The sequence below is a fragment of the Trachypithecus francoisi genome, unplaced genomic scaffold (assembly GCF_009764315.1).
Source record: "Trachypithecus francoisi isolate TF-2019V2 unplaced genomic scaffold, Tfra_2.0 Lachesis_group13, whole genome shotgun sequence".
NCBI classification, from domain to species: Eukaryota; Metazoa; Chordata; class Mammalia; order Primates; family Cercopithecidae; genus Trachypithecus; species Trachypithecus francoisi.
This window is the reverse complement of record NW_022681458.1, coordinates 809,385-834,927: the sequence shown is the minus strand read 5'-3', so window position 1 is coordinate 834,927 and position 25,543 is coordinate 809,385. Positions and strand designations below refer to the sequence as shown.

The following is a 25,543-nucleotide window of genomic DNA, read 5'->3' as shown; positions in this document are numbered from 1 at the left end:
ACTCCAGCCTGGGCGACAGAGCGAGACTCTGTCTTAAAAAAAAAAAGAGAAATTAAAATAATAAAGAAAGTAAAACAGAATCAACCTCAAAGTGGGAGGCAGAGTGACCTGATCACATGACCCTCACAGAAGGGAGGTTTTTCGCTTTTCAGCGATCAGGGCAGCCTAAACACCAAAAGCACAGGAGAAGAACACGTGAGCACCTCGCCATGCTCACATCTCTCTAGGCCTCTCCATGTAACCACTGGGGTGGGGGCCGGCGGGAGGTTGAGAGACAGACTCCAGCATGACGTCCCCGCGCCTCTCCTGCTCCCAACAGAATCTCCCCAAGCTGCTGCGAGGAGTGGCTCTCTGAAGTGTATGGCCTGGGTTGGGAGACACAGCTGGAACTGATGGGCATGGGGCAGGTGTCCTGGGACCCTGGGCGCCACCCTCCCCTTGCACACACATTTGTAATCTTCATTTTCAAGGGGTGGAGGATAATGCATTCTCCTTTAAAACATGATTTCTGCTGCAACTATTCCAGGGCGAAACCCCATCAGACCCCAGAACAAGGAAGGCCCCGCACCCCCACTGCACGGTGCTCTGGGGGCACCACACTTCTTCCCACGGGGCCCGGGACATACTCAGCCGTAAGCCATCTCGATGATAGCAGCTCCCGGAGTAGGCACCCTCCTGGATCTCCCGCTGCAGGCCAGCAGCCCCGGGCATCACGGGTGTGGAGGTGACCTGGACGTTCAGCCTTGGCTCCTCTGCTGATGGGCACGCGTCCTCAGGGCCAGCATCCAACACGGAAGAAACGTGTCCTGGGCTTTCTCCGTTGCTTGCTGCATAATGCTCAGAGGACATCAAACAAACCTCAAGCGGTTCTGTTGGATCATGTTCCAGACAGCTCTCCCGGAACCGTCGGCCTTGGCCAAGATCAACACAGGTGCCGGTCAGTAGTAACAGCTCCCTGTCATCCAGGACACATGACCCCTGTTCCTGGAGACTGCCCACATCTGGATTGGAGCCCACTGCCAAGGAAGAGCGTGTCTCTCTGAGTTCAGACGTAGCACAGGAACAACTCGATGAAGTTTGGTCTGTCTGGTCACTGAAAAAGAGTTCCTTGAGGTTCCAGGAAAACGAATTCATATCAACCTCCTGGGCCTCCACTGCTTCTGGGCCCCCTGGGAGGTCCGTGGCCAAGGCATAGCAGGCTGAGGAGCTGCCCGTGAAGCCACCGTATAGGTCACTGCCTCCCAGATCGCAGGACAACACAGGAGCAGGGACAGCCGGGCACTCTGTCGGAACGAGTTCGGCATGGGGCACATCCAGGGCTCCCACAAGGCTCAACTGGGACAGCTGCTCCTTCATCAAGCAGGTCTGCAGCTCTTCTCGGTCATTTTTCACTCCCAGCCACGGCTCATCTAGAGTAGGTGTCCCAAACGAGAGGCCTGCCATCCCAGAGGGGTTCGGGGCCAAGTCCTGGCTTTGCCACCACAAGCCCCATTCACTCCCGTAGCAAGGGCAGTGCATCAGGAGGCTACCCCCTACCAGCTGACCCTTGGCCTGGGGCTTGGCCATGGCAGCCCCAGCCCAAAGGTCTGAACCACTGGGACCACTGACTCCCATCCGTTCTAGCTGGGCCTCCTGACACAGGCCACACATGCCAGCATTACTGCCCCCATCCTCAGCTGGGACTGGAGCTGCAGAATCTTCACAAGAAGGAAATGGCTTCACATCCACTGGTTCAGACCTGCTTTCTCCCAGAAGATCCTGTCCAGGACTCTCTATTGCCACAGGTTCCTCTCTCCCCAAGGCAGTGACTTGATGGTCCTTGGGCAGCGCCTGTTCACCGTGCACTGGCAGGCTTCCTTCTGGGACACTGTCCACCCTGGGGATAATGACATGGGTGACCACCATGTAGGGCCACAGATGAGTCAAAAGGAGAGATTGCACCGATTGTCCATTAGAACTAAGTGCAAAGCATTAAATGCCATCTATTTATAACAAGACCAAATTTTGTGACCAAGTTAAAAAGCACTTAAATTTCTCCCAATTAAGTCCGTATTTAGAAATGATTTAGCAGAGAATGCTACCAAAAGCCCAGCAGTAAAGTACAGGAGCACTTGCCTATGCTTTGGTCAGCACTCTCACTTCATCTCAGGGCCTCCAAACCCCAGTCAGCCGTGCAGCTTAGCCGCAGCCCCGCCTACAAGGGGAAGTCCCTGCTGCTGCCTTGAGGAGGTGTGAGAGGAAAGGAGAGGATTGGAGGGTCCCTGGCAAACTCTACAACAGTAAAAAAAAAAAAAACAACTGATTGACTACAAACACCATCTGACTTCACAGCCACTAGGGAAATGGCTCTTAGATGGGGCCCACGCAGAAGGGGACAGGGGTCGGGGGTCCGGGCACAGTGTCTCACACCTGTAATCCCAGCACTTTGGGAGGCCGAGGTGGGCGGATCACTTGAGGTCAGGAGTTTGAGACCAGCCTGGCCAACATGGCAAAGCCCTGTCTCTACTAAAAATACAAAAATTAGCCAGGTGTGGTGGCGGGCACCTGTAATCCCAGCTACTTGGAGGCTGAGGCAGGAGAATCGTTTTAGCCTGGGAGGCAGAGGTTGCACCACTGCACTCCAGCCTGGGTGACAGAGTAAGACTCTGTCTTAAACAAAAACAAAGAAAGAAGGGGACAGGGGCCAAAAAAGAGAGAGGAGGCTGGTGAGGGCAGCTCCTAAGAGGTGGCACACAATGTCCCCCAGCATTTGGCACATGGTGACCCACGAGGAGGCTGCCACAGTCCAGACAGGATGATTACAGAGCCAAACGACCCAGGCCTCCTGTCAGCCACACACTGTGGCCTCCACACGACAGACTGACACTGGGCACCAGATGAACAGAATGTGACCGCACCCCCTCACTCGGGGACAGACAAACAGGTTAACGTCAGCAACCTAGTAAAGGTACACCAGAGGCTCAGGAAGAGCACAGGATCGGGCACAGTGGCTCACACTTGTAATCCCAGCACTGTGGGAGGCTGAGCCCAGGAGTTCGAGACCAGCCTAGGCAACATGGGGAGACCTCGTCTTTACAAAAAATTAAAAAATTAGCCAGCGTGGTGACACACACCTATAGTCCCAGCTACTTGGGCAGCTCAAGTGGGAACCTGGCTTGAGCACAAGAGTCTAGACTGCAGTGAGCTGTGATCACACCACTGCACTCCAGCCTGGGCAATGGCCAAGACCATCTCAAAAAAAAAAAAAGACCAAGAGGAAGGATACAACCCAAGGGTGGGCTCCACAGAGAAAGGGATTCTGAGCCAAGTTCTGAGGAAAAGCAGTTTTCTGAGGGGAACTAGGGGTAGGCTGAGGGTCTGTGTCTGCCTGCATCTCTCCCTCCATCTCTCCCATCTCTTTCTCCCCTGCACCTCCCTCTCCCTCTCTATCCATCCCATGCTTGAGACAAACCCCATGCAAATGCTAGAAAACCACACATCCTCCTGCAGGAGCAGTAAGGCAGGAGGCCAATGCACACCACAAGGGTCTCATAAAGTCCCTTGCCAAAGAGTCTGGGCAACTTCTGGGGCACAGTCTGGACACACAGCTGAGGCCCCTGGGCAGCCCTGCATCTTCACCCATGCTCTTGGGGCCTGAGTAGCGGACTGCTGCAGCCTCAGCACCCGTTCTCCTCTCCGCGGTCACCTGGGTCCACGGCCCTTCCATCAAAACCCTTGGGCCAGATGTGTAGGGGGCACGGTGCAGGAAGGGACCCGGGGTCTGCAAGCAGCCAAGAAAGGGTCCTGGACCACCAGGGCACCTACAGTTTGGGTACCTTTACTGCAAACTGTGCATAAAAAAAGATTCTGGGCCGGGTGCAGTGGCTCACCCCTGTAATCCCAGCACTTTGAGAGGCCAAGGTGGGTGGATCATGAGGTCAAGGGATTGAGACCAGTCTGGCCAACACGGTGAAACCTCGTCTCTAGTAAAAATACAAAAATTAGACAGGCGTGGTGGCAGGTGCCTGTAGTTCCAGCTACTCAGGAGGCTAAGGCAGGAGAATCGCTTGAACCCAGGGGGCAGAGGTTGCAGAGAACCAAGATCACATCACTGCACTCCAGCCTGGGCGGTTGAGTGAGACTGTCTCAAAAAAAAAAAAAAAAAAGATTCTGAAGAAGAAAATGGGTTAAAAACACACACACATGCTATGCACAATAGGACTATGAGAATAGAACAAGTTTTTATTTCTACTTTTCCAAATGTTCCTAATTCTCTAATATAAACTTCTTTAACTCTAAATAGAATATTTTAAAATATGCAAAGAGAACAGATTCGTATGACTTTGAAAATGATAAAATTAATCCCAGCACTTTGGGAGGCCGAATCAGGCGGATCAAGAGGTCAGGAAATTGAGACCATCCTGGCCAACACAGTGAAGCCCTGTCTCTACTGAAAAAAAATACAAAAAATTAACCGGGCATGGTGGCAGGCACCTGTAGTCCTAGCTACTTGGGAGGCTGAGGCAGGAGAATGGCATGAACCCGGGAAGCAGAGCTTGCAGTGAGCTGAGATGGCACCACTGCACTCCAGCCTGGGCTACAGAGCGAGACTGTGTCTCAAAAAAAAAATAAAAGAAAATGATAAAATTATGATATGTTTTCATCAGTTCTCTGAAATCTACCTAAACAATCTGGAACTCTCCACAGACTGCTTCCTTATCCCTCCAGTCAGATAGTAACACCACGGTGCCCTCCCATACCGGCTGATAAGGACTCAGCCAGGCAGCGCAGAAAACCCAGCTGTCACTGTGTGTGGAACAGAGCAGGCGCTCAACACATGTGAGTTTTCAATATTACTATGAATAATAGGCTGAATATTTCTCTCTGACATGTTCCTCATTCACTTACCATCTGCCTGGCCTTTTACTAAACCTGCAACCTCCCACCAAGGGACTTACCCTGGAGCAGGCTGAGGAGAGAGGCAGGAAAGGAGCTGGCTTCCAGTCCCCAGATCAGTCTGAGTCCCGGTGAAGATGTCTTGGCTTTCCACTAGCTTCTGGGTCTCATCTTGGGGCACAATGTGGCCATCAACAAGCACGACATCGATCCTTGGATCTGGCAGCAACACCAAAAGAGTGTGTGCTCTTTACAGACATTCCCTAAAACGAATCTGCTCATTTGCCTGGAACTCACTGAGGCTCCTTTACAGCATTACCAGCATTGGCCACCTTTCACCACCCCAGGCGTCCCAGGTTCAAACCAGCGTCCTCTCTCTCTGCCTCCTGTCTCCCTGCTGCTTGGCCCAGGACATCCGCAGCCAGCTATCATGATCCTATTAACACCCAAGTCAGAGCACGGCCCTCATCTGCTGACAACCCTCCAACAGCTCCCATCTGACTCTGGGTAGAAGTCAAAGTCTTGGCCATGGCCCCCCAACCCTGTGGCCTCACTCCCCCAGGTCTCTCCACCTGGCCCTCTCTGGTCAGCCATCCCCGCCTCCCTGCCATACCTGAAGTATCAGAGGCCTTGGGATCGTGGCTCCTGATCCCAGAAACACTGTACCTGGCTATCTACAAGGCTTCCCTAGGCCTCCTGGGACCCCAAGTCTAAGACTGCACGCCCTCTTTGCCTTCCTCCTGAGCTCTGGCCGCCTCCTGGGCTCCACGTGTCACCTGGCTTCCTCCAGGCCCCATGAGGGCAGGGGTGTTTGCCCGCAACGCAGCCTGGCACATGGTAGGGTATGAGTGTCTCTTGGTTACATGAGAGAAAGCAGCCTGCATTAGGAAGGACCCTGGGAGGCCGGGCACGGTGGCTCACACCTGTAATCCCAGCACTCTGAGAGGCCGAGGCAGGTGGATCACCTGAGGTTGGGAGTTCGAGACCAGCCTGACCAACATGGAGAAACCCCGTCCTACTAAAAATAAAAACTTAGCCGGGTGTGGTGGTACATGCCTGAAATCCCAGCTACTCGGGAGCCTGAGACAGGAGAATCACTTGAACCCAGGAGGCAGAGGTTGCAGTGAGACGAAATGGTGCCACTGCACTCCAGCCTCAGCAACAAGAGCGAAACTCCGTCTCAAAAAAAAGAAAAAGAAGGACCCAGGGGAAAAACCCTAGCCCCAAGCCAAGGGAAGCCTGCTCCATGACCAGGACTGTTGGGTGGTTCGGCATAACTTCTCCGAGAGGCATTTTTGACAATAACTAGCAAAAGTGTTCATTCCCTGAAACCAGAAATTCCACTTCTAAGTATTCATCCTCAGGAAGCAATGTGAGAGGTGCAGAAATGCTGTGATCCCCTCCCCCAACCACCAAATATCCGACAAAGAGCGTGTACCAAACACACAGGCATGCGCGCACAGGTCAGGATTTGGAATTCTGGAAAAAGGGGAAGGGGAATATCATCAGTGCCAGAGGAAAAAGCTCGTATAAAGGATAGATTTTGAGATAGAAAAACCCAGACACGATGAGGGGAACCACATGCTAAGGAAAGCAGGGATTGTAAGGAGAACCAACAGCCTAACAAAGCATCTTTTAAAACAAATGTTACAATCCAGCTTCTAATGCCCCAGGCGAGACCCTGTGGGGAAGGAGGCCGTGGGCGTGTGCCAAAGAACTCACTCGAAGCCCAGAAAGCTTGTCTGGGTGAGTGAGTGTCTGACGGTGAATGTTTATCTCACAAGGCCAGTCAGTCCTGTGAAGCTGTAGTTTTCCTCAGTGACTGTATTAAATCCACTTTCGCACTCATTCAATACCCGAGTGACCGCGTGCAGGACAACCTCGCAAGCCAGCACCTGCTGACCCGCCTGGCCCCACCACGATGCAGAGCCCCGAGGCGGCTGTGCTTTCTGCCAGCACCGGCCTCTCTCTCTCTATCTCACGCCCACATATCTATCTCCTTCCATAGAACAGAGACCCCCACCCGATGCCCCTGCCACACCATCACCCAGATCCTTGAGCCCCAGCCTGGCCCAGGACTCCAGAACTACACCCAGTAAGTCCACGCTCCAGGGGGGCAGAGCCCATGGAGGCAGAGTCCCGGGGTCCCCACCAGGGCAGAGCCAGGGACAGGATGCACCCCCACCCCATGCTTGTCAACAAAAAAGTGAGCACTGTGGAAGCAGCCAGGGGCCTGCTCCTTACCAGGAGCTCAGGCATGGGCCCTGCCAGGACATCAGTGGGTTCCACTGCCCCCCACTGCTCCCAGCCAGAGTGGGTCCCTCGGGACAGGAAGCAGTGTGCTTGTCTTCACATGCCACACACCTAAGACTGTGCATATGAAAGGGACTCGGGAGTATTTGTTGAAATAATTTAAAATGTTAAATTAAAACTATTTGGGATAAATATAATTAAACCAGGAAATACTGGTAGAACATTCGATTTAGGAATTGCAGTCAACCCTTAGTACACTCAGGGGATGGGTTCCAGGACCCCCAGAATGCCAAAATCCGAACACCCTCAAGTCCCACAGCCCACCCCATGGAACAGAGTTGCACGGAAGGTCAGCCCTCCATATACGCCAACTTCACCTCCCACCAACACTGGATTTCTGAGGTTGAAAAGAATCCGTGTGTAAGTGGACCCTCCAATGTCAAAGCCAGTTGTTCAAGGGTCAGCTGTAATCCGATTTGCTACACGGATTCACTCAAACTACACGAAGCTACATAAGTTTACTTAGAAAAGACAAGACTGTCAGTTAGCTGTGTCTCGGATATTAAGACTGTCAGTTAGCTGTGTCTCCGATGATGTGTCTCGGATATTATGGACACAGGTGATACAATCTTGGGGGTTTTCTATTCTTCTTCTCTATGCTCATACATTTGTAAGAATAACCTGTCACAGCCCCTGAGACAGAGAGGAACACCAAACCAGGAAACAGTCACCCCCACTCTGCGCCCCCAGCACCCCTGAGCCTCTGGAGGGGCCATAGCTCCTGTTCCTCCCAGCCCTGTCTCAGAGGCACGGGGCTGTCTGGGGCTTAGCAGCTGCAGGCGCATTCAGGAGGAGGAGGATGTGTCTTACCCTGGGCCCCCTCAGCGGGGTCCTGGCCCTGCCATGGGTCCAAGGTTTTCTCCCCACACCCACTCTCATCACCGACATCCAGACAGCTGACCAGGTCTGGGAGCTGTAATGAGCTGTCGCACGCAAGGTCCATGTAGCTGTAGAAACCAGGAATCAGGAAAGTGATATTCTAGAAAACAAAGTGGGGACATTTCAGAACCTGGAGGATCCACACTGACCCACTGGACCATCCCCCTGGGGGAGGAATGAACACAAGGAGAGCCAGTCCCTGCGGGTTCACCCTCAAGGTCGGGAGAGGCCTCGGGCCAAATGTCCCTGGACAGACCCGAAGCCCCGCTGACGCTCAACATGTAATTCATGATTTTTCCCTTTTCTTTATTTTTTTGAGACGGAGTCTCGCTCTGTCGCCCAGGCTGGAGTGTAGTGGCGCGATCTCAGCGCACTGCAAGCTCCGCCTCCCGGGTTCACACCATTCTCATGCCTCAGCCTCCCAAGTAGCTGGGACTACAGGCTACCTGACACCACACCTGGCTAATTTTTTGTACTTTTAGTAGAGACAGAGTTTCACCGTGTTAGCCAGGATGGTCTCGATCTCCCGACCTCGTGATTCACCTGCCTCGGCCTCCCAAAGTGCTGGGATTACAGGCGTGAGCCACTGTGCCCGGCCCCTTTTCTTAAGTAAAACGTAAAAACATAAGTCTGCAGCAAGTTACAGCGACATCGACACATCTTTGGAGCAGACATCTGGCCTTTGGCCCCATGTTTACATGGATCTGGGAGCCTATGTCTGCAAGCCTCACCTCACATGGCTCACTAGTGGCCGGAACAGTGACGTGTGCCCAGGACAGAAGGACTGTGGGGCCTCTCAGGCCAGGAGCTGCTCTGACAGATGCTTCCTCAAAGCTATGGGACACTGCCCACAGCATCCAGGAAGAACGCTAACTGCTTTTTAACTAACTTAAATTTAACTTAACTACAACTTAGCTTAGCTGCTTTTTATTATTTCTACTAGGGTGAGAAATGAACCCCCGCAGTTGTGTTGTAAACCCTGGTCCATCAGTCAGACCAGATCTCTAGGGCTTCGAGGCACAGTGCTCAGTGCTCCTCTCCCTCCCTCCAACGGTGGCTGCTGGGGAGGGGTGGAGAGGAAGGAGCTTGGCAGCTGTGAGCAGGGACCTCCCTCAGCAGGGACCTCCCTCCTTGGACCCAAGGTCCCTCCTGGGTAAAGGTGCGAGCTGGAGAGCTTGCCGGGCGCGAGGCCTGTGCCACACGCAAGCCTGCACTGCAGAGCACAGCAGCTTCCTCGGAGGGAACGGGGAGTCAGGAGCCCAGGGCAACCCCACCTTGCCCAGGAGCTCGGTCTTTCCGTAACCAAACAGCGTCAGTGCGAAGCTATGGTTGATGCCGTGGATGGTCCCATCTGGCAGGAGGGTGATGAGGCCGCTGATGGTGCAGAACACCCAGATAGATGCCCAGTAGCCCCTCGCAGGGGCCGCCTCCCTGGTAGTCGCCTCCTCACTGTTGGGTTGGGATTTCAGTTTTAAGCTCAGAGGGAAGGTGGTGCCGTCCCGGGCTCTTCCAACAGACCTCTGAATCTTGAGATTCTGAAAGAAAGGCTTGTCGTTTAGCTCAAGCCGGGTTTCACATGGACAGAGCACTGCATCTGGGCTGCATCCGACCTGACTTCTACCCCACATGTCATCAGGGCAGGTCCCCAGGACATCTCACACCCACCCTGCTCTGCCTTCCTCTCCTCCCGGGCCCACCTGGCCCAGGAAAGAGCCCTTCTGTGGGTGGGGAGGACTCAGTGTCCAGAGCCGCCCCAGGCACAGCGACCCCAGGGCCAGTGAGACACCCCGACTGCGGGCCAGGCACCAGCAGGGAGGGAGGGAGGGAGGGAGGGCTGTGGGGCTCAGGCTTGGGGCTCAACCACGTCACTGGCAACTGCCATCCTTGCTCTGGCCCCAGGATGCTGGCCCCACAGGCTGCACCGCACCAGCTGTGCGTCTGTGGATGTGTTCTCCCACCCCTCTCAGCCTTGGGCAATGTCCCAGCTTCCACCTCTGTGGGTGGCCCAGTCCCTCCCTCCATCCTCATCCGTCCTGCCTGGGGGGCAGTGGTTCCCACCGTCGCTCAGCTCTCAGCGGCCTTCTCGGCTCCCCCATCACTCACACAACCAGACCCCTGTACTGCATTCCCTCTGCTTTAAGAACTTGGAATGCACTCGGTTTCCCAACTAAATCCTGATGAATACAGCACTCCAAACCAAAGTTTGTTTGTTTGAGACGTAGTCTCACTCTGTCGTCCAGGCTGGAGTGCAGTGACACAATCTTGGCTCACTGCAACCTCCACCTCCAGGTTCAAGCGATTCTCCTGCCTCAGCCGCCTGAGTCGCTGGGATTACAGGCGCCTGCTACCACACCCACCTAATTTTTGTATTTTTAGTACAGATGGGGTTTCACCATGTTGGCCAGGCTGGTCTCAAACTCCTGACCTCAGGTGATCCTCTGGCCTCAGCCTCCCAAAGTGCTGGGATTATAGGCATGAGCCACCGCGCCCAGCCCAAACCAAAAATTTTTAAGTTTCTTCCCTTTATAGTTACAAGATGGCAACTGGATCTAGGCCTGTGTGTCTGCCCTTGTTTAAAGGTTCACCCTGTAAAATGAGAGAACTGGAGGGGCCTGTGTCGGAGGCAGGCAGGGCAGCTCATCTACCCTGCCTTGAACATAGCATTGCCCCTAGTCAAGGTCAGAACTCAAGACCCCAGGCTCCCTGTGGCAAACACAGGCCCTGACCCAGTTCTGCCGAACCTCACATGGCCGCAGGCCCCAGTGAGCCAGCCAAGAAATGAGCGGGACATAGGGTCCCCTTTCCATGGCTCACAGAGTCTGTCTCGATTTGCCACTGCGGGGTGTTAGGTGGCTCCAGTGTGGGGATACTAGGAACAGTGCTGCTGCTGAGAACGCGCTCACGCATGTTTTCCAGCGCACATTCCTTTGAACACATGGCTCAGACGGGTCAGAGGTTTGCTTCTGCTCAGACACGGCAGATGCTGCCCAGCAGCCTCTCGGAGTAATGGCAACGGCTGATGCTCCTGCCCGCTCTGAGGCCCAAGTGGCTACTGCTTTAGAGCAAAGGGCACAGAGAGAACAAACGTGGCAGGGAGCAGGGCTTCCAACCAAGCTGGGAAGCTTAAAATAGTAAATGACAGGCTCAGAGGGTGAAGGTCTTGGTTTAAGGTAAGACAGAAAAGTGGGGAGTTCCTGTGGATGTCCTGAAAAGATCTACTTCTTACAGCCCCAGAGCTGCCTTCAGCCAAAACCAACTGTCCTGCCCCACCCTGCAGGCTGTTGGGGTGTGACATCAGTTCAGCTCAAGTAATGGGGTCCCCTGTGTGAAAGCCACACACTAGGTGGGAAACAGGCAATCTGGAGGATTCAGATGACGACTGGAGCCTCAGATCATACCTCCACTGCCCTCCAACGCTGCTCTTGCAGCCCCCATCAGCTGACAAGGCCATCCTGCTTTGAGGGGAAACCCGACAATCAGCCAGTCCTCCCTGAAGACAGATCCCAACACATGCCCCTAGCAGGCTCCAGGGACAAGACTCAGGGGACAGGAGTGGTCAGCTGGGAGACCACATAGGCTCCCGCCCTTGGTCAAGGCCTCAGTGCACAGGAAGCTCAAAACTGAGCACATCCCACCCTCAAGGCCGCCCCTGCCTTCCGAAACCCTTGGTCTACGTCTCTGGATATGGATTCAGAGCTAAGAACTCAACCCCATCACACAGTGCAGGAGGTCAGGAGCCCTACCTTTGGGATGTGCTGGCCAGAAGGAGGGAGCTGCACAGAAGGGATGAGGTCTGTGATGTGCTGCCCAGCCACGTCCTCCCCAGACACGTACCCGTGAAGATGAGCAAAGAGACTGTCACACGACGTGATGAGGCCCTGGAGGAAAAGCCCAGCGCTTATCCTAAAAGCTTCTTGCGCTCCAGCTGTAAATTTCACTAAGCTTCAGTATTTTCTAACTAAGCTTGCTTATTTTCATAAGCAAGACCCCAACATGATTTCTCCATCGGAAGTGCAAGAGACATACACACATGAATTGGATAAGAGTATCACCATCTTTCTCCTTCTACCAGAGATGAACCTAACTTGTGGGCTTTCTTGTGCTTCAGGAGCCTGGCCCACACCACAGCTCATTAATGACATCCCAGTTCACACGTGAGGGCTGCCCCGAATGCCAGCTGCTATTCCGGGGGTTTGACACATATTATCTCATTTAAATGTTGAAACAACCTTATGAGGAGTTATGATTATGCCCTGGTTTACAGGTGAGGAACTGAAGTATGGGAGGTTCGTTCCCTGCCCAAGCATACACAATCAGTGAGGGCACCACTGGGCACACCCTCCAGGCTCCTCATCCTCTCTTCCTTCCCAAAAGAATGAGACAGGGACCAGCACTTGCTGAAGAGGAGAACAACGCCGGCTCCAGCATCTGTGAGACATGAGGCAAAGTTGCACACTCACATCACTCTGGAAAGCAACCCAGGTCGAGACCCTCTCCACGGGCTCCAGGACTACCACGCAGCACAGGCGGTGTTCCTGCCGCATCCTCTTCATCCACACAGACACTGGAATCTTCTCCCCACTACGGCCGATGACGTCCACCTGTGGAGACAGGTTTGCACCTGCATGCCATGGACCCAAAAGACCAGTCTGGGTGGAGCACCCACCTCCAGGAGGCCCAAACTCCAGGCACTGCAACGTTTTCAACTTCTGCTTACCTGTCCTTCATTTCAGAAATTTACCAAAGCACAAACAAGATTTCTGATACTGAACATTAAAATCTCCAAGTGCAAGTTTTATCAAGAGAGTTGATTTCATTCTCAGTTCATGGTAATATTGCAGGGTGAAAAAAGCAGTATCTGTTATTTCTTAAAGAAACAGACACCAACACATGGTGAATATCTTAATTTTTTTCTTCTTAGTAGTCAGTTGCTTGAACCAGTGATTTTCTGATACAATTGGTGCTAAGCTTTTTCCATGCTTTGGGCTCAGTCCTCCACATCCAACTCAGCTCACCTGTCCATGTCCAGGTTGGACACACGGCACAGGTGAGAGAATCAACACTGTCTAGGGAAACACTTCCAGGCCCACAGCCCTGCCCACTCCCACAAACACCAAACAGAATGTAAAAATCAAGAGACAATAAAACCATAATACTCTTGAGAATCTGATGTGGTGCCCAGCAGGACTGCAAAACACTAGTGAAGCTATAGCCCTCAAACAAAGCAAAGGCCACCCACGACACCCCCCGGGAGTCCAGCCACAGCCACAGTGTCCATTCCTGTGACGATTCGTTTTTAAAGGGCCCCCACCCTCACTGCAGCTAAAGCAGGGAAATGGCACCTGGGATGACATTTTCAGCTGAAGAAGCTGAGGTGCCCTGGTGCCACCCAACCCCCAGCAGAGCTCCTAGTGGGGAACACTGAGCTCTTCCTGCCATACGCTGCTGGTCTTGAGTCCAGACTGAGCTCTGCACCCGCACCCACTCACCACCGTGCCGAACACCACCGCAGCGTGGCCGTCAGCCTCCATATGCTCCTCGCTGAGGGCCTCAACCACATCGGAATCTGACCTCAGAAAGAACTGCGTGAGCTTCTGGCCAATCAGGTCCTGGCTGCTGTACCCCAGGAGCCTGCAAGCTTTGTCATTAGCAACCAGGATCTGAGGAATCACAAAGAGGAACAAGGATGCAGACATCCCCAGCAGCTCCACCAGCTGCCGAGAACAGCCCAGGAGGACCACACAGAAGTCGGCCTTTTCCTGATAGATAGGGTCTCACTCTTGCCCAGGCTGGAGTGCAGTGGTGCAATCGTAGCTCATTGCAGCCTTGAACTCCTGGGCTCAAGTGATCCTCCTGCCTCAGCCTCCCTGGTAGCTGGGACTACAGGTGTGTGCCACCACACCTGGCTAATTTCTTTGTAGAGATGGGATCCTGCTGTTGCCCAGGCTGGTCTTGAACTCCTGGGCTCAAGCGATCTTCCCACCTCCCAAAGTGCCCAAATGTTTTTCTAATTGCATTAAAACACACGAATCCAGCCGGGCGCGGTGGCTCAAGCCTGTAATCCCAGCACTTTGGGAGGCCGAGACGGGCGGATCACGAGGTCAGGAGATCGAGACCATCCTGGCTAACACGGTGAAACCCCGTCTCTACTAAAAAATACAAAAAACTAGCCGGGCGAGGTGGCGGGCGCCTGTAGTCCCAGCTACTCGGGAGATTGAGGCAGGAGAATGGCGTAAACCCGGGAGGTGGAGCTTGCAGTGAGCTGAGATCCGGCCACTGCACTCCAGCCTGGGCGACAGAGCGAGACTCCGTCTCAAAAAAAAAAAAAACACACGAATCCCAGGTTTAAGGCACAAACCCCAAATCCACATCTATACAGCTGGATCTAAAACAGAAGCAAATACCTCTGTGGTCTTGGCATCGACAGTGAAGATGGCCTTGTTAGGGTTGCACACAGGGGCCGGAAGCAGGGGTGAGGACCACCCTGAGGACAGTCCCCGCAGCAGGGAGCAGCAGGACACACTGCCCCCAGGCCCAGCCGGGTCCGTGGGCTCGGGGGCGGCAGGGCAGTGCAGTTTACTTGTACAAATATTCTGGGCAGCCAGTGATGACAGACAGTAGGAGCTCCATCTGTCTTCTGAAAAGAGAAGCGAAGCAAAGCTTTAGACTTCACACAGCTGCCAGAGTCCACCTTCCGAAACGCCACAGCACACAGCCCTTGCCCTTAACTCCTGCAAAAAGATCTAAGGATTAAGTCAGTCTGCACAGCTAACACACACTCTCATCGTGTGTCTGAACATGGTCCCCAGAATCCACTGAGGCAACCACCAGGTCCACTCAGAAGCATGAACAGCACAAGATCAACACTTCTGTGTCTAAATGACACTCAAAGCCAGGCGTGCCTATAATCCCAGCTCTTTGGGAGGCTGAGGCAGGAAGGCTGCTTTAGTTCAGGAATTCAAGACCAACCTGGGCAACACGGCGAGACCCGGTCCCTACTAAAAATAAAATTTTTAAAAATTAGTTGGGCATGGTGGTGTGCCCCCACAGTCCTATCTACTCAGGAGGCTAAGGCAGGAGGATTGCCTGAGCCCAGGAGTTTGAGACTGCAGTGAGCTATGATTGCGCCACTGCACTCCAGCCTGAGCAACAGAGTGAGATCTTGTCTCAAAAACCAAAACAGCTTAATCACATTCAAAGGTCCCTTCCTTCCCACTGTCTGTCCTTCGTCAGTCATTCTAAGACCCCACAGCTACTCCGGCAGGTGCCCCATCACTTACTCCTTGGAGGCGTCCTTCGATTCAAAAGCTCCTTGTGCAGCGTCCTCACTCTCAGCAATGCCTCCAATGGCTCCCAAAACCCTCAGCCCAGTCATTCCTCAGACCTCACCCTCCTCCCACACCACCTTCCTTGGGCACCTGGGCTCCCCCACCTCCCACCCTCTCACCTCTCAGTGACCCTGGTTCCATCTCACCCATTCCTCGGTAGCTTTAAATATATCTAAACTAGAAATGCACTGAAGACTCCCACACTCACACCTCCAGCCCGGACCTCCCATGGCCCACTCCCCCTCTTCCCTATCTCAGGAGACACCAGCTGCCTTCTTCCAGAGCTCAAAACCAAGCACCCGAGACCTGGCCCTTCCATTTCTCTCCCATCCTCCCCTCCGTGTCCTTTATCCAGGAACCCTGACTTTCTCAGTGAGTGGCCTGACCGCAACCACTCTTTGCGGCTGGAAACCACATGGCCATCCAGCCACTCTCTCACCCCTCCTCTTCCTAGACAGCAGTCACCAAGCGCAGCTCCTCCTCCTGTCTCAAGGCCTGTGCCTCTGGCTCCCACCCCTGTTCCTCATGCAGCCACCAGAACGATGCTCCAAAACAGGAACACACCTGTCAACACTCACTGAGAACATTCCTGATCAGCGCCTGGGTGAAGCCCACTCCCAAGGGCACTGCATGCCTCCCGGCCCAGCCCTCCCTGCAGTAACCCGGGCGCTCTCCACAGGGCCCTCCGCTCTACACCCTCATACAATTTCCGAACACACAATAGCTAAGAGTCAAACTGGGATTAGAGACCCCACTGTGCTTAGCCTTAAACTTCAATAGTTAGAACAACAAAACTACTCGCCAGAATACTACAAGCAACAGCTTAAAATTCAAAGGACTTGGCGGTGCTTCACATCCCTTTAGAAAAGCCTGTTCTATAATCGATAAACCCCGATCCACCCCACCATCTCTTGCTCAGCCTATATACCGCCATTCCTCAGCAAACCCTGATAAAGGCCACGAAGCAAGCACAAATGCCACCGAGACACCCCAGTGCACAAGCTCAGCTCCAGCACCCTCCTCCTCCAGTGTTGAAGTGCTCGTCGGCCTGGAGACCAGACACCCAGCCGTTTCCTGCACACAGAGCCGTTTCCTGCAGCTCTGTGCCCCACTTCCCCATTTTCCAGGTCTCCCCCCACTTCAAGCACACAGCATCAGACAGCCCCTCAAAGGCAAGTGACGCTTTCTTCCTCACCATGGCCCAGACCCTTAGGGTGCTTAGACATAGGAGGCACCAACAGACTTCTGCCCCGTGATTCTTGGTCCACCAGCTAAACTGCATTTAGCTCAGTAAATGCATGAGCAAAGCGGAATTTCCCTAGTAAAATAGCCTAACCTAGAAGAGCGTTCTCACACACTCTGAAGTAAGAAATAACATTTTGCTGTAACTTGACCCTGAAATGTGAAGGTGAGTTCCACCTGCTGCCTAAACAGAAGCGCCAGATGCCTGGGAATCACAGCAGAGCAAAAGCAGCAGGAAGGGTCCAGCCGCAGTCACCTGCCAGCGCGAGCCGAGCACCTAAACCATGAACTTTTCTCTGCAGACACAGAGTGACTTTAACCACTGGTGAGAGGGTTTCCGTGAGAACACAGAGCAACTCCACATTTGTATTTCCGTGCACTAAGGCCTGCAATGGTCGAAGGTCATTACCGGACAGCGCCGTCCTGCTCTGGCAGAGTCTGGAAAGCCCATTCCTTCTGCTCGTATGTCTGTGGGCTGAGGAAAACGACTTGCTGGGCTTGGCAGTCGTCTGTGCAGCTGGGCCCTCTGCTGGCACTGGCAAGGGGAGGCTCTGGGAAAAGCATCTCTGGTCCTCTTCAAAGGCCGTTAAGCCCCCGTCCTCCATGGGAAGAAGGGAGGCCAATTGCCAAGCTTCCACCTCTAACAACTAGAAAATAACGTGAAGCTGATTAACATCTGCAAAGCAAAAACATAAAGACAGTTTAACCAACTAATTCGTAATGCTGAGTTCAGCTCAGCCCCAAAAGACATACACCCCCAACTGCCATCCCAGGTCAGAACCTGTGATGGGAGAACGCTCGGCCCAAAGTGGTGCTAAAAGAAGTTCTTTCCGGGCTGGACGCAGTGGCTCACGCCTGTCATCCCAGCACTTTGGGAGGCTGAGGCGGGCGGATCACGAGGTCAGGAGGTCGAGACCATCCTAACACCGTGAAACTCCATCTCCACTAAAAATACAAAACATTAGCCGGGTGTGGTGGCGGGTGCCTGTAGTCCCAGCTACTCAGGAGGCTGAGGCAGGAGAATGGCGTGAACCCGGGAGGCAGAGCTTGCAGTGAGCCAAGATCAAACCACTGCACTCCAGCCTGGGCGATAGAGTGAGACTCTGTCTCTAAAAAAAAGAAGCTCTTTCCAAGAAAAATACATAGGAAGATATGGGAAAGAGGGAAGGAGAGAGAGAGGAAAACAAAGAACAGGGTGGGAAGGAGTCATGACCGAAGGCAGGGGCTGCAAGTACACACCAACGGAAAACACTCCCAGGTCACGATGAACCCATCAGCATGGGGGGCTGCACAGCTCCCGTGGTCCCAGCTTTCCCCTAAACAGTGAGTCCTGACCATCTGACCAGCTGCACACAGAATCACCTGGGCACTGCCAACAAGTGAGGTCACAGGGGCCATGGCCAAGAGGCCACGTCTCCTAGAGATAGGCCTGGCACCAGAGATTTGTCTTTTTAGCTTTTCTCTTATACATGATTCAAATGCTGATACAGGGTGGAAATACAGGGAAATCTCACATACTCTTCACTGAGTTCCCTCTCATGGTGACATCTTACAGGAGAGTGTCACAGCCAGGAAACTGACTTGATATCATCCATCAGCACCATCCAGATTTCAAGGCATTTACCTGCACGTGTGTGTGTGCACGTGCATGTATGAGTGAGTGCGCACGAGTGTGCATGTGTGTGTGTATGCACGTGCGTGCGTGTCCATGCGTGTGTGTGCGTGCATGAGTGTGTGTGTGCGTGTATGTCCGTGAGAGTGCATGCGCATGTGCACGTGACCATCTGTGTGCCTGTGTGTGTGTGCACGTGTCCATGTGTGTGTGTGCACGTGACCGTGTGTGTGTGCACGTGAGCCTGTGTTCCATGCAGTCTTGTCACATGTATACATTCATGTGACCACCCTGCAGAGTGGAGACACTGAAGACTTCCATCCTGCATCCTGTCCTCATGGCCAAACTCAACAAAAAGAGCCCTTCAAGCAAGACTTCCTCTACTGGAAGGAAGCCCCCACCTGATCATCCAGGCTTTAAACACAAGAGGAGGCTGTGGCCAATACCAGAACCATGGCTGGAGTTTCCTCCATAAAATGAGGAGACCCTGGGGCCAAGGCACGACCACCGAGACCCCATATCCCCTCTTCTGGACCACCTTCTGGGTATCCAGAACCCCAGGGTTCCAACCAAAGGGTCTGGTGCCCACTTCTAAGACCTACACAGGCCCCTTTCCACCCAGGTCCTCCCACACCGGCACACCTAGACCCGTGAACTGGCTGTGGAGCAGCCTTCCAGGAATAGCGAGCTTGGACAAGCTAGCAGGATGCCCGCACGAGGCTCTTCCGAGACAAGGCAGGCCTGGCGTGGAGAGGAAAGGGGAGCCGGCCCTCCCAACACTACCTCTTCCAGTATGGAACTCCAAGGAGTCCCCACCCCTTGACTTATCCTAGCATCTGGTGACTGCTGGCCATCTTTGGTGTTCTTGACTTGCGGCTGCATCACTCCAGTCTCTGCCTTCACCATCACAGAGCTTTCTCCCTGTTTGCATGTATCTTCACATGGCCTTTTTTTTTTTTTTTTTTTTTTAACTAGGAGATGAGGTCTCACTATGTTGCCCAGGGCATAAAAGACCTGATCCGTGGAAGTCAAAGTACTAAACTTTTTAGCCAGGCAGGCCTCATGGCCTGCACCTATAGTCCCCAGCCACTCTAGAAACTAAGGCAGGAGAGTTGCTTGAGCCCAGGGAGATGGAGGCCAGCCTAGGCAACAAAGCGAGACCTGTCAAACCAAATAAAATCTAAAATAAAATCACTAAGTTTTTAGAAGAGGCTATCTGTAAGACTTTGGAGTAGGGAAAGTTTTCTTAAACAAGGCACAGAAAATTCTAGTTATAAAATAAGATTAATAAATTTAACATTAAAATTGAGAACACATCACACCTGTAATTCCAGCACTTTGGGAGGCCAAGGCAGGAGGATCACGAGGTCAAGAGATCGAGACTATCCTGGCCAACATGGTGAAACCCCATCTCTACTAAAAATACAAAAATTAGCTGGGCATGGTGGCACGCAACTGTAGTCCCAGCTACTCAGGAGGCAGAGGCAGGAGAATCGCTTAAACCTGGGAGGTGGAGGTTGCAATGAGCCAAGATCATGCCACTGCATTCCAGCCTGGTGACACAGCAAGACTCCATCTCAAAAAAAAAAAAAAAAAAAAAAGAGAACACAGGTTCACAAAGAATACCATAAAGAAAAAGAATGAGCCACAATTTGGGAGAAGAGATTTGCCACATACATAACCAACAGAAAATTAATATCCAGAATAACTTTAAAAGATAAACTATTTAAAGTGTAAACATTTTTTAAAGACACATGGCCCAACAGAAAAATGACAAGAAATAGGAACAAGCGTTTTACAGGAGAGGAAATCCTAATCATGATAATGTTACACATACTAAGTCAGCAGAAATTAAGAATCTAATAATACCCAATGTCAAAAAGGATTTGGATCAACAGGAATTACATCTTAATACATTAACATAATCTCTTCAGAAAACAATTCAAGTCAAACATTTGTCTATATGGACACAGCACTTTCCACTTAGATTTATATTCCAGAGAAATTCTTGCACATAGATAAGAAGACACAAGAATGTCCGGGACAGCATGGTTCTCAATGGCAAAGATAGGCAGGAAAAAAGGAGGGAAGAAAGGGAGGGAGCGAGGGAGGAAGCGAGGGAGGGAGGAAAAAAAAGAAATGAAATCCAAATACTCATCAACAAGAAGATAGATTTTAAATTCTGGTATATTCATACCACCAATCACAGCAGTGAAAACAAATGAACTACACACAAGGGTGAATCTTAGCCATACGAGTGGAAAAAATCAAGTTTCAGAAGACAATCAGGAGGAGGATTCCTTTGTCATGAAATAATCTAAATAAGCAGTTCAGGGAAACACACCTATGTGATTAAACTACTTCTTTTTTTTTTTTTTTTTTTGAGGCAGAGTCTCGCTCTGTCGCCCGGACTGGAGTGCAGTGGCCGATCTCAGCTCACTGCAAGCTCCGCCTCCGGGTTTACGCCATTCTCCTGCCTCAGCCTTCCGAGTAGCTGGGACTACAGGCGCCCGCCACCTCGCCCGGCTAGTTTTTGTATTTTTAGTAGAGACGGGGTTTCACCGTGTTAGCCAGGATGGTCTCGATCTCCTGACCTCGTGATCCGCCCATCTCGGCCTCCCAAAGTGCTGGGATTACAGGCTTGAGCCACCACGCCCGGCCAAACTACTTCTTAAATAAGAGACTGGTAAACCTAAACTTCAGGCAGGTGTTCCCTCTGGGTCAGGCAGGTGCTAGAGTGGGGAAGAGGCACAAGGGTACAGGTTCCCTGATTTCCTAATTTCGGTGAAGGGTTCAAATGTGTCCACTCTGCTGATACAATTCATGACTAACATTGCCTTTATTCCTTTGTATGACTCAACTGACACAGCCAAAAAATTTAGAGATGTTCTACACGCAAATCCAGCCTAGGACCCTAGAAGGCAAAGGCTCTGCAAACCTGCAGATGTGTAGGAGGCTAGAAAGAAATTACATTCTGGGTTTGGGGTTCGAGTGTGCAGCTTTCCTACAAGCAGCAACGCTGAATGGGACATTTAGTCACAGGTTTACATCTCCTTCTCTAAGCCTCCCAATGCACTGATTATTGCTACAATCAATAACAGCGACATGATTACAGTGTGAGGCAGTTTTTTTCTACTTTTAGAACCAACCTATAGACAAAGCTCAGGACACTTAACGATAGCTTCAGAATACATTGTAAATGTTGTAAAACCTTACTTTCTTAAAAAAGTAATAAAACTCTTCAGAATACATTATGTTAGAAAGCCTTAATTTCTAAAAAATATAACTCTTCAGACTGCAATGTCAATGTTACAAAACTTTATTTTAAAAAGTAATATACCCAATACTTTGGGAGGCCAGGCAGATTGCTTGAGCCCAGGAGTTCGAGACCAATGTAAACAACATAGGGAGACCCCATCTCTACAAACAAACAAAAAAAAATTAGGCCGGGTGCAGTGGCTCACGCCTGTCATCCCAGTACTTTGGGAGGCCGAGGCCGGCGCATCACGAGGTCAGGAGATTGAGACCATCCTGGCTAACATAGTGAAACCCCATCTCTACTAAAAACACAAAAAATTAACCAGGCATGGTGGTGGGCGCCTGTAGTCCCAGCTACTTGGGAGGCTGAGGCAGGAGAATAGCCTGAATCCAGGGGAGGCGGAGCTGGCAGTGAGCCAAAATCGCACCGCTGCACTCCAGCCTCAGAGACAGAGCGAGACTCTGTCCCCAAAAAAAAAAAAACTAAGGATTAGCAAGTTGTGCTGGCACACGCTGGTAGTCCCAGCTGCTTGGGAGGTTGAGGTGGGAGAATTGCTTGAGCCCAGGAGGCAGAGGCTGCAGTGAGAGGACATGGCATCACTGCACTCCAGCCTGGGCCACAGAGCAAGACCCTGTCTCAAAAAATAAAATAATAAAAAAGTAATATAACTATTCAGAATATATTGTAAATGTTACAGAAGCTTCTTTGTAAAAGTAACTACCATGAGATGGAAAGGGGGGGAAAAAGCGAAGGGAGGCTTAGGGCGTGCAATTTTTTGTCCTTCATGGGAGAAAATAAATAAATACCAACTAAAGTTGAAACATCAAGATGTGGAAATTTAATTAGGTTACTGAGAATTACAAGCCTATCCAGGAGGGAAATTGATGGGACCCTCTGCCAGAGCATGGAGGACAGCAGGAAAGATGTATCCTTTTTCCCCAGCCATGCCTCCTGGGGTGTCTGAGGTCCGTCCGCAGGGCCAGTTAGTCACTGAGCAGCACCAGCCCCTCGAACCTCCCGTGCACTCCACAGCCACAGCCTGGCCTCAAGAAAGAACACAGCCTGGCTTCACACGACCTTAGATCACTAAATTTTGATTCAAATGCTAACCAGAAATGCCTGCACGTCCAGGCCCAGATTTTTAGAATTGTCCTTTGTATCCACTGTGAGCTTTGTATCCACGGTGAGCTGCAGAACACAAACCCAGCAGACAGCACCTAAATGGTGCCACCGAGTAACCATATTCCCACTGCTAGTTTTGATTCCAGAAGACCCAAGTGACCCCACCTCAGACCAAACAGAAGCAGGGACAGATGCAAGGAGTATCTCGGTGAACTTCTAGAAGCAACTGTCTCTCTCCCACTAGAACATAAGCTAAGAAGCAAATAGCTCCCATTGCTCTCAGCACAGCTTCACAATTAAAAGCAGAACCAGTTTCAGGATGAGGCCAAAAAGGTGAACAGTGCAGTAGAACATAGTAAGGATGTCAGTCCTGGAGGAGGCACCTGCAGAGCCGAGCCCTTCCAAGCAGAGTGAAGAAGTCTTTCAGAGGCAAAGGCTCCCAGAGAGGAGTTCAGTACCCAGAACAGTAGATGGACGTGGGCCTGGAGGGGCCAAGCACGACCCCAGAGCCTCCTATGCCTGCTCAGTCTTAATTTTATCCCCAAAACGAACTTTTAAGGATTTAATGCTTAGGAGTAACATGGCCAGATACGCATTTTACAAAGACTACTCCAGGGACCATGTCAGGGCAAGGCTGGAAAGCAGAAGAAAGGCTACAGTAATCCAGGCAAGAAATTATAAAGTATTAAGGTAGCAGCAGAGGGATAAGAGAGGAAACCCCTAAGAGAAAAATCGACATCCAATGGTACTGATGCGGAAGGTAAGGAGGAGAAAGGTCTCAAGACGGCCCCTGCCGTAGTCTGGGAAAGAAAAACTCGTGAAAAGATTAAGGCTCAAGTCCAGGTCTGGGCTGGAACCAGGAGCGCTGGCGGCGCGCGCCCCCCACCCCGCGGCGCCGGCTGAGCCCGCAGGGACCCACAAGCCCAGCGCGGGAGCGTGGCGGGATCTGGGCTGGTTCTCCTGGACCGCAGGGCGGGCTGCAGTGAAGAGGGCGCACAGTCCCGAGGCGACCCGAGGCGCGGGGCCGCGGCGCCCGCCAGGCAGGCTACACTGAAGGGCGCCCTGAAGACGCTGGGGGCGCGGGGCCCGGGACCAACGGCCGCAACCCCGCCGCGGTCTGGGTACAGAAAGGACGCTGGCTGGGTTGTGCGTGAAGGGCGCAGGGGCGGGAGACCCGGGGTCGGGCTTGTCTGAGGGCCGGGCCGGGCGGCGAACCCTCCTAGGCCAAGAGCGCGGAGTCGCGCAGGCCCCACACCGGCCCTCGGGAGATTGCAGACCCCGGCCCGCTCTCCCCAGCGCAGGTAGCTCACCCGGGTCAGGCGAGGGTCACGCCAAGCCGGCTTCACACCGCGGAAGGGAGCTCCTCCGCGCTTTTATCCCACCGACCAATCGCACAGCGACTCACACCGATTGACAAGCGCCACAGACCAACCACTTGTGCGTATGGGCGGGACTAAGCAAGCCAGACTCCAGAAGCCCGCGCTAACGGTTGCTAGGGACGCACCGGACAACCCCCCCCCCCCCCCCGCCCCCGCGCTTCGGAGGAGCCAAAGGAATAATGGGCGCCTCCGCCCCCGGGCCGGTCAGCTGCGGTTTCCTCCCGTCTCGGGATCAAAATGGGTAAGTAGCGCAGAGCTCGCCTCTTAGAGGCCTCTTTCTGAAGGCGGAGGACGCGGGGCGGCTCGCTCATGGGCTGGGCGGCTCCGCAGGGTAGACGAAGCCCGCAGCGTCCGCACTGGGCTGGGAACGGTTTGCAAGGGGAGCGCGGCTGGCGCCCCGGAGCCGGCCAGCTGGCTGGCGGCCCCACCAGCGCAAGTGCCCCGCACCTGCCCGCCTGCTCTGAGCATCAAGAGAAGGCGGCATTTCGCATGGGTAAAATCTGCGCCTGGACGCCGGGAGAATGTTGTTGCTCTTGCCGTTCGGCCCATTGTACAGACGCAGCCAGCGAGGCTCGCAAAGGTCAGGGATGCACGTAGGACTGGCCCGCACCTTGCAGCCACGGAAAGATCCGCCTGGCCCGCGGCCCCTCCACGCCTCCGAGGTCGAGACAGTGACATAAGTTAACTCTCGAGCCCAGGGCGTCTCTGCACTCTGCTTAGACGTCCTCTCCGTCTACCTGAAGCTACGGCCGGTGCGTCCCGCTTCGACTCCCTCTGCTTTCCTTCTCAGCTTCTCGCCTCCAGACTGTTCCGGCGCCGCTGCCTGAAATTACCTGCCCCGGGGGAGGCGCGGCGCGCGGCGCGCAGCCTCATGACGGAACTACAACTCCCATGAGGCGCTGGGCACACGCAGGCGCGCCGCGGCTGAACTCGCCGCGCCGGAATCCTATTGGCTGGGCCGACTCTGAGGCGGGAGCCCTGATTGGTTGATGGGTCTGAGGCGACAGATTCCGGAAAGGGGAAGAGCAGCCAACATGGCGGCGGAACGCGGCGTGGGGCAGCAACAGTCGCAGGAGATGATGGAGGGTGAGCGGCCCCTGCGGGCGGCGGCCCAAGGGCCGGGCGGGCGGGGGGAGCTGCGGGCCGGAACTGCTCCGTGCCTGAGAGAAACCCCACGTCCCGCCTCCGGCCGCCGCCGCGCGGCCCCCTGACAGCTGACAGCCGGACCCGGGGGAACGGGGGAGGCTCTGGACCTCGGGGGAGCCCCGGCCTGGGGGCGGCAGCGGCCGGGAAGGACTCAGAGCTAGGGGTAGAGCGGCGGCGCGAGGCCAGGCCGGGGGTGGGGCTGAATGGGACGCGGTGGCTCCATTCAGTCCAGTTGGAGCCTCGCCCCGAGCCTCTGAGATTGACAGGCGGGGGAGCCTCCTCGGTCAGCTGACGAGGAAACTGAGGCTCTGGGCGCTGGGATCTACCAGAGTCTGCTCCTTGGTTCGCGTGGTGAGGGTGGAGAAGGGTCTTCTCTTGAAATCGAAAG

At 53.3% G+C, this 25,543-nt stretch overlaps 2 protein-coding genes across 14 annotated transcripts in view; one reads left to right on the top strand and one right to left on the bottom strand.

Moving 5' to 3' along the window:
• PASK (PAS domain containing serine/threonine kinase) overlaps positions 1-24,125 on the bottom strand; it is a 50,322-nt gene extending 26,197 nt beyond the window's left edge. For 4 of the 6 annotated variants that reach the window (XR_004441473.1, XM_033229504.1, XM_033229506.1 and 1 more), the window contains exons 1-10: positions 23,941-24,125; positions 17,047-17,284; positions 14,472-14,704; positions 13,557-13,727; positions 12,528-12,668; positions 11,811-11,945; positions 9,342-9,602; positions 7,999-8,167; positions 4,938-5,094; positions 627-1,876 (exon numbers count right to left, since the gene is read on the bottom strand). Coding sequence is in view for 5 of the 6 variants with exons in the window: in XM_033229504.1 (XP_033085395.1) it covers positions 627-1,876; positions 4,938-5,094; positions 7,999-8,167; positions 9,342-9,602; positions 11,811-11,945; positions 12,528-12,668; positions 13,557-13,727; positions 14,472-14,704; positions 17,047-17,242 (2,713 nt within the window). In the remaining variant the exon portion in view is untranslated. Of the gene's footprint in view, positions 1-626; positions 1,877-4,937; positions 5,095-7,998; positions 8,168-9,341; positions 9,603-11,810; positions 11,946-12,527; positions 12,669-13,556; positions 13,728-14,471; positions 14,705-17,046; positions 17,314-23,940 lie in introns of all 6 variants that reach the window. The other 2 variants (XM_033229505.1, XM_033229507.1) reach the window with 2 other exon arrangements.
• The window catches only part of PPP1R7 (protein phosphatase 1 regulatory subunit 7), a 39,258-nt gene continuing 37,816 nt past the window's right edge, over positions 24,102-25,543 (top strand). For 5 of the 8 annotated variants that reach the window (XM_033229517.1, XM_033229511.1, XM_033229509.1 and 2 more), the window contains exon 1: positions 24,805-25,095. In XM_033229517.1, the coding sequence (XP_033085408.1) occupies positions 24,999-25,095 (97 nt within the window). In that variant the 5' untranslated portion in view covers positions 24,805-24,998. Of the gene's footprint in view, positions 24,251-24,799; positions 25,096-25,543 lie in introns of those variants that run through there. The other 3 variants (XM_033229516.1, XM_033229513.1, XM_033229514.1) reach the window with 2 other exon arrangements.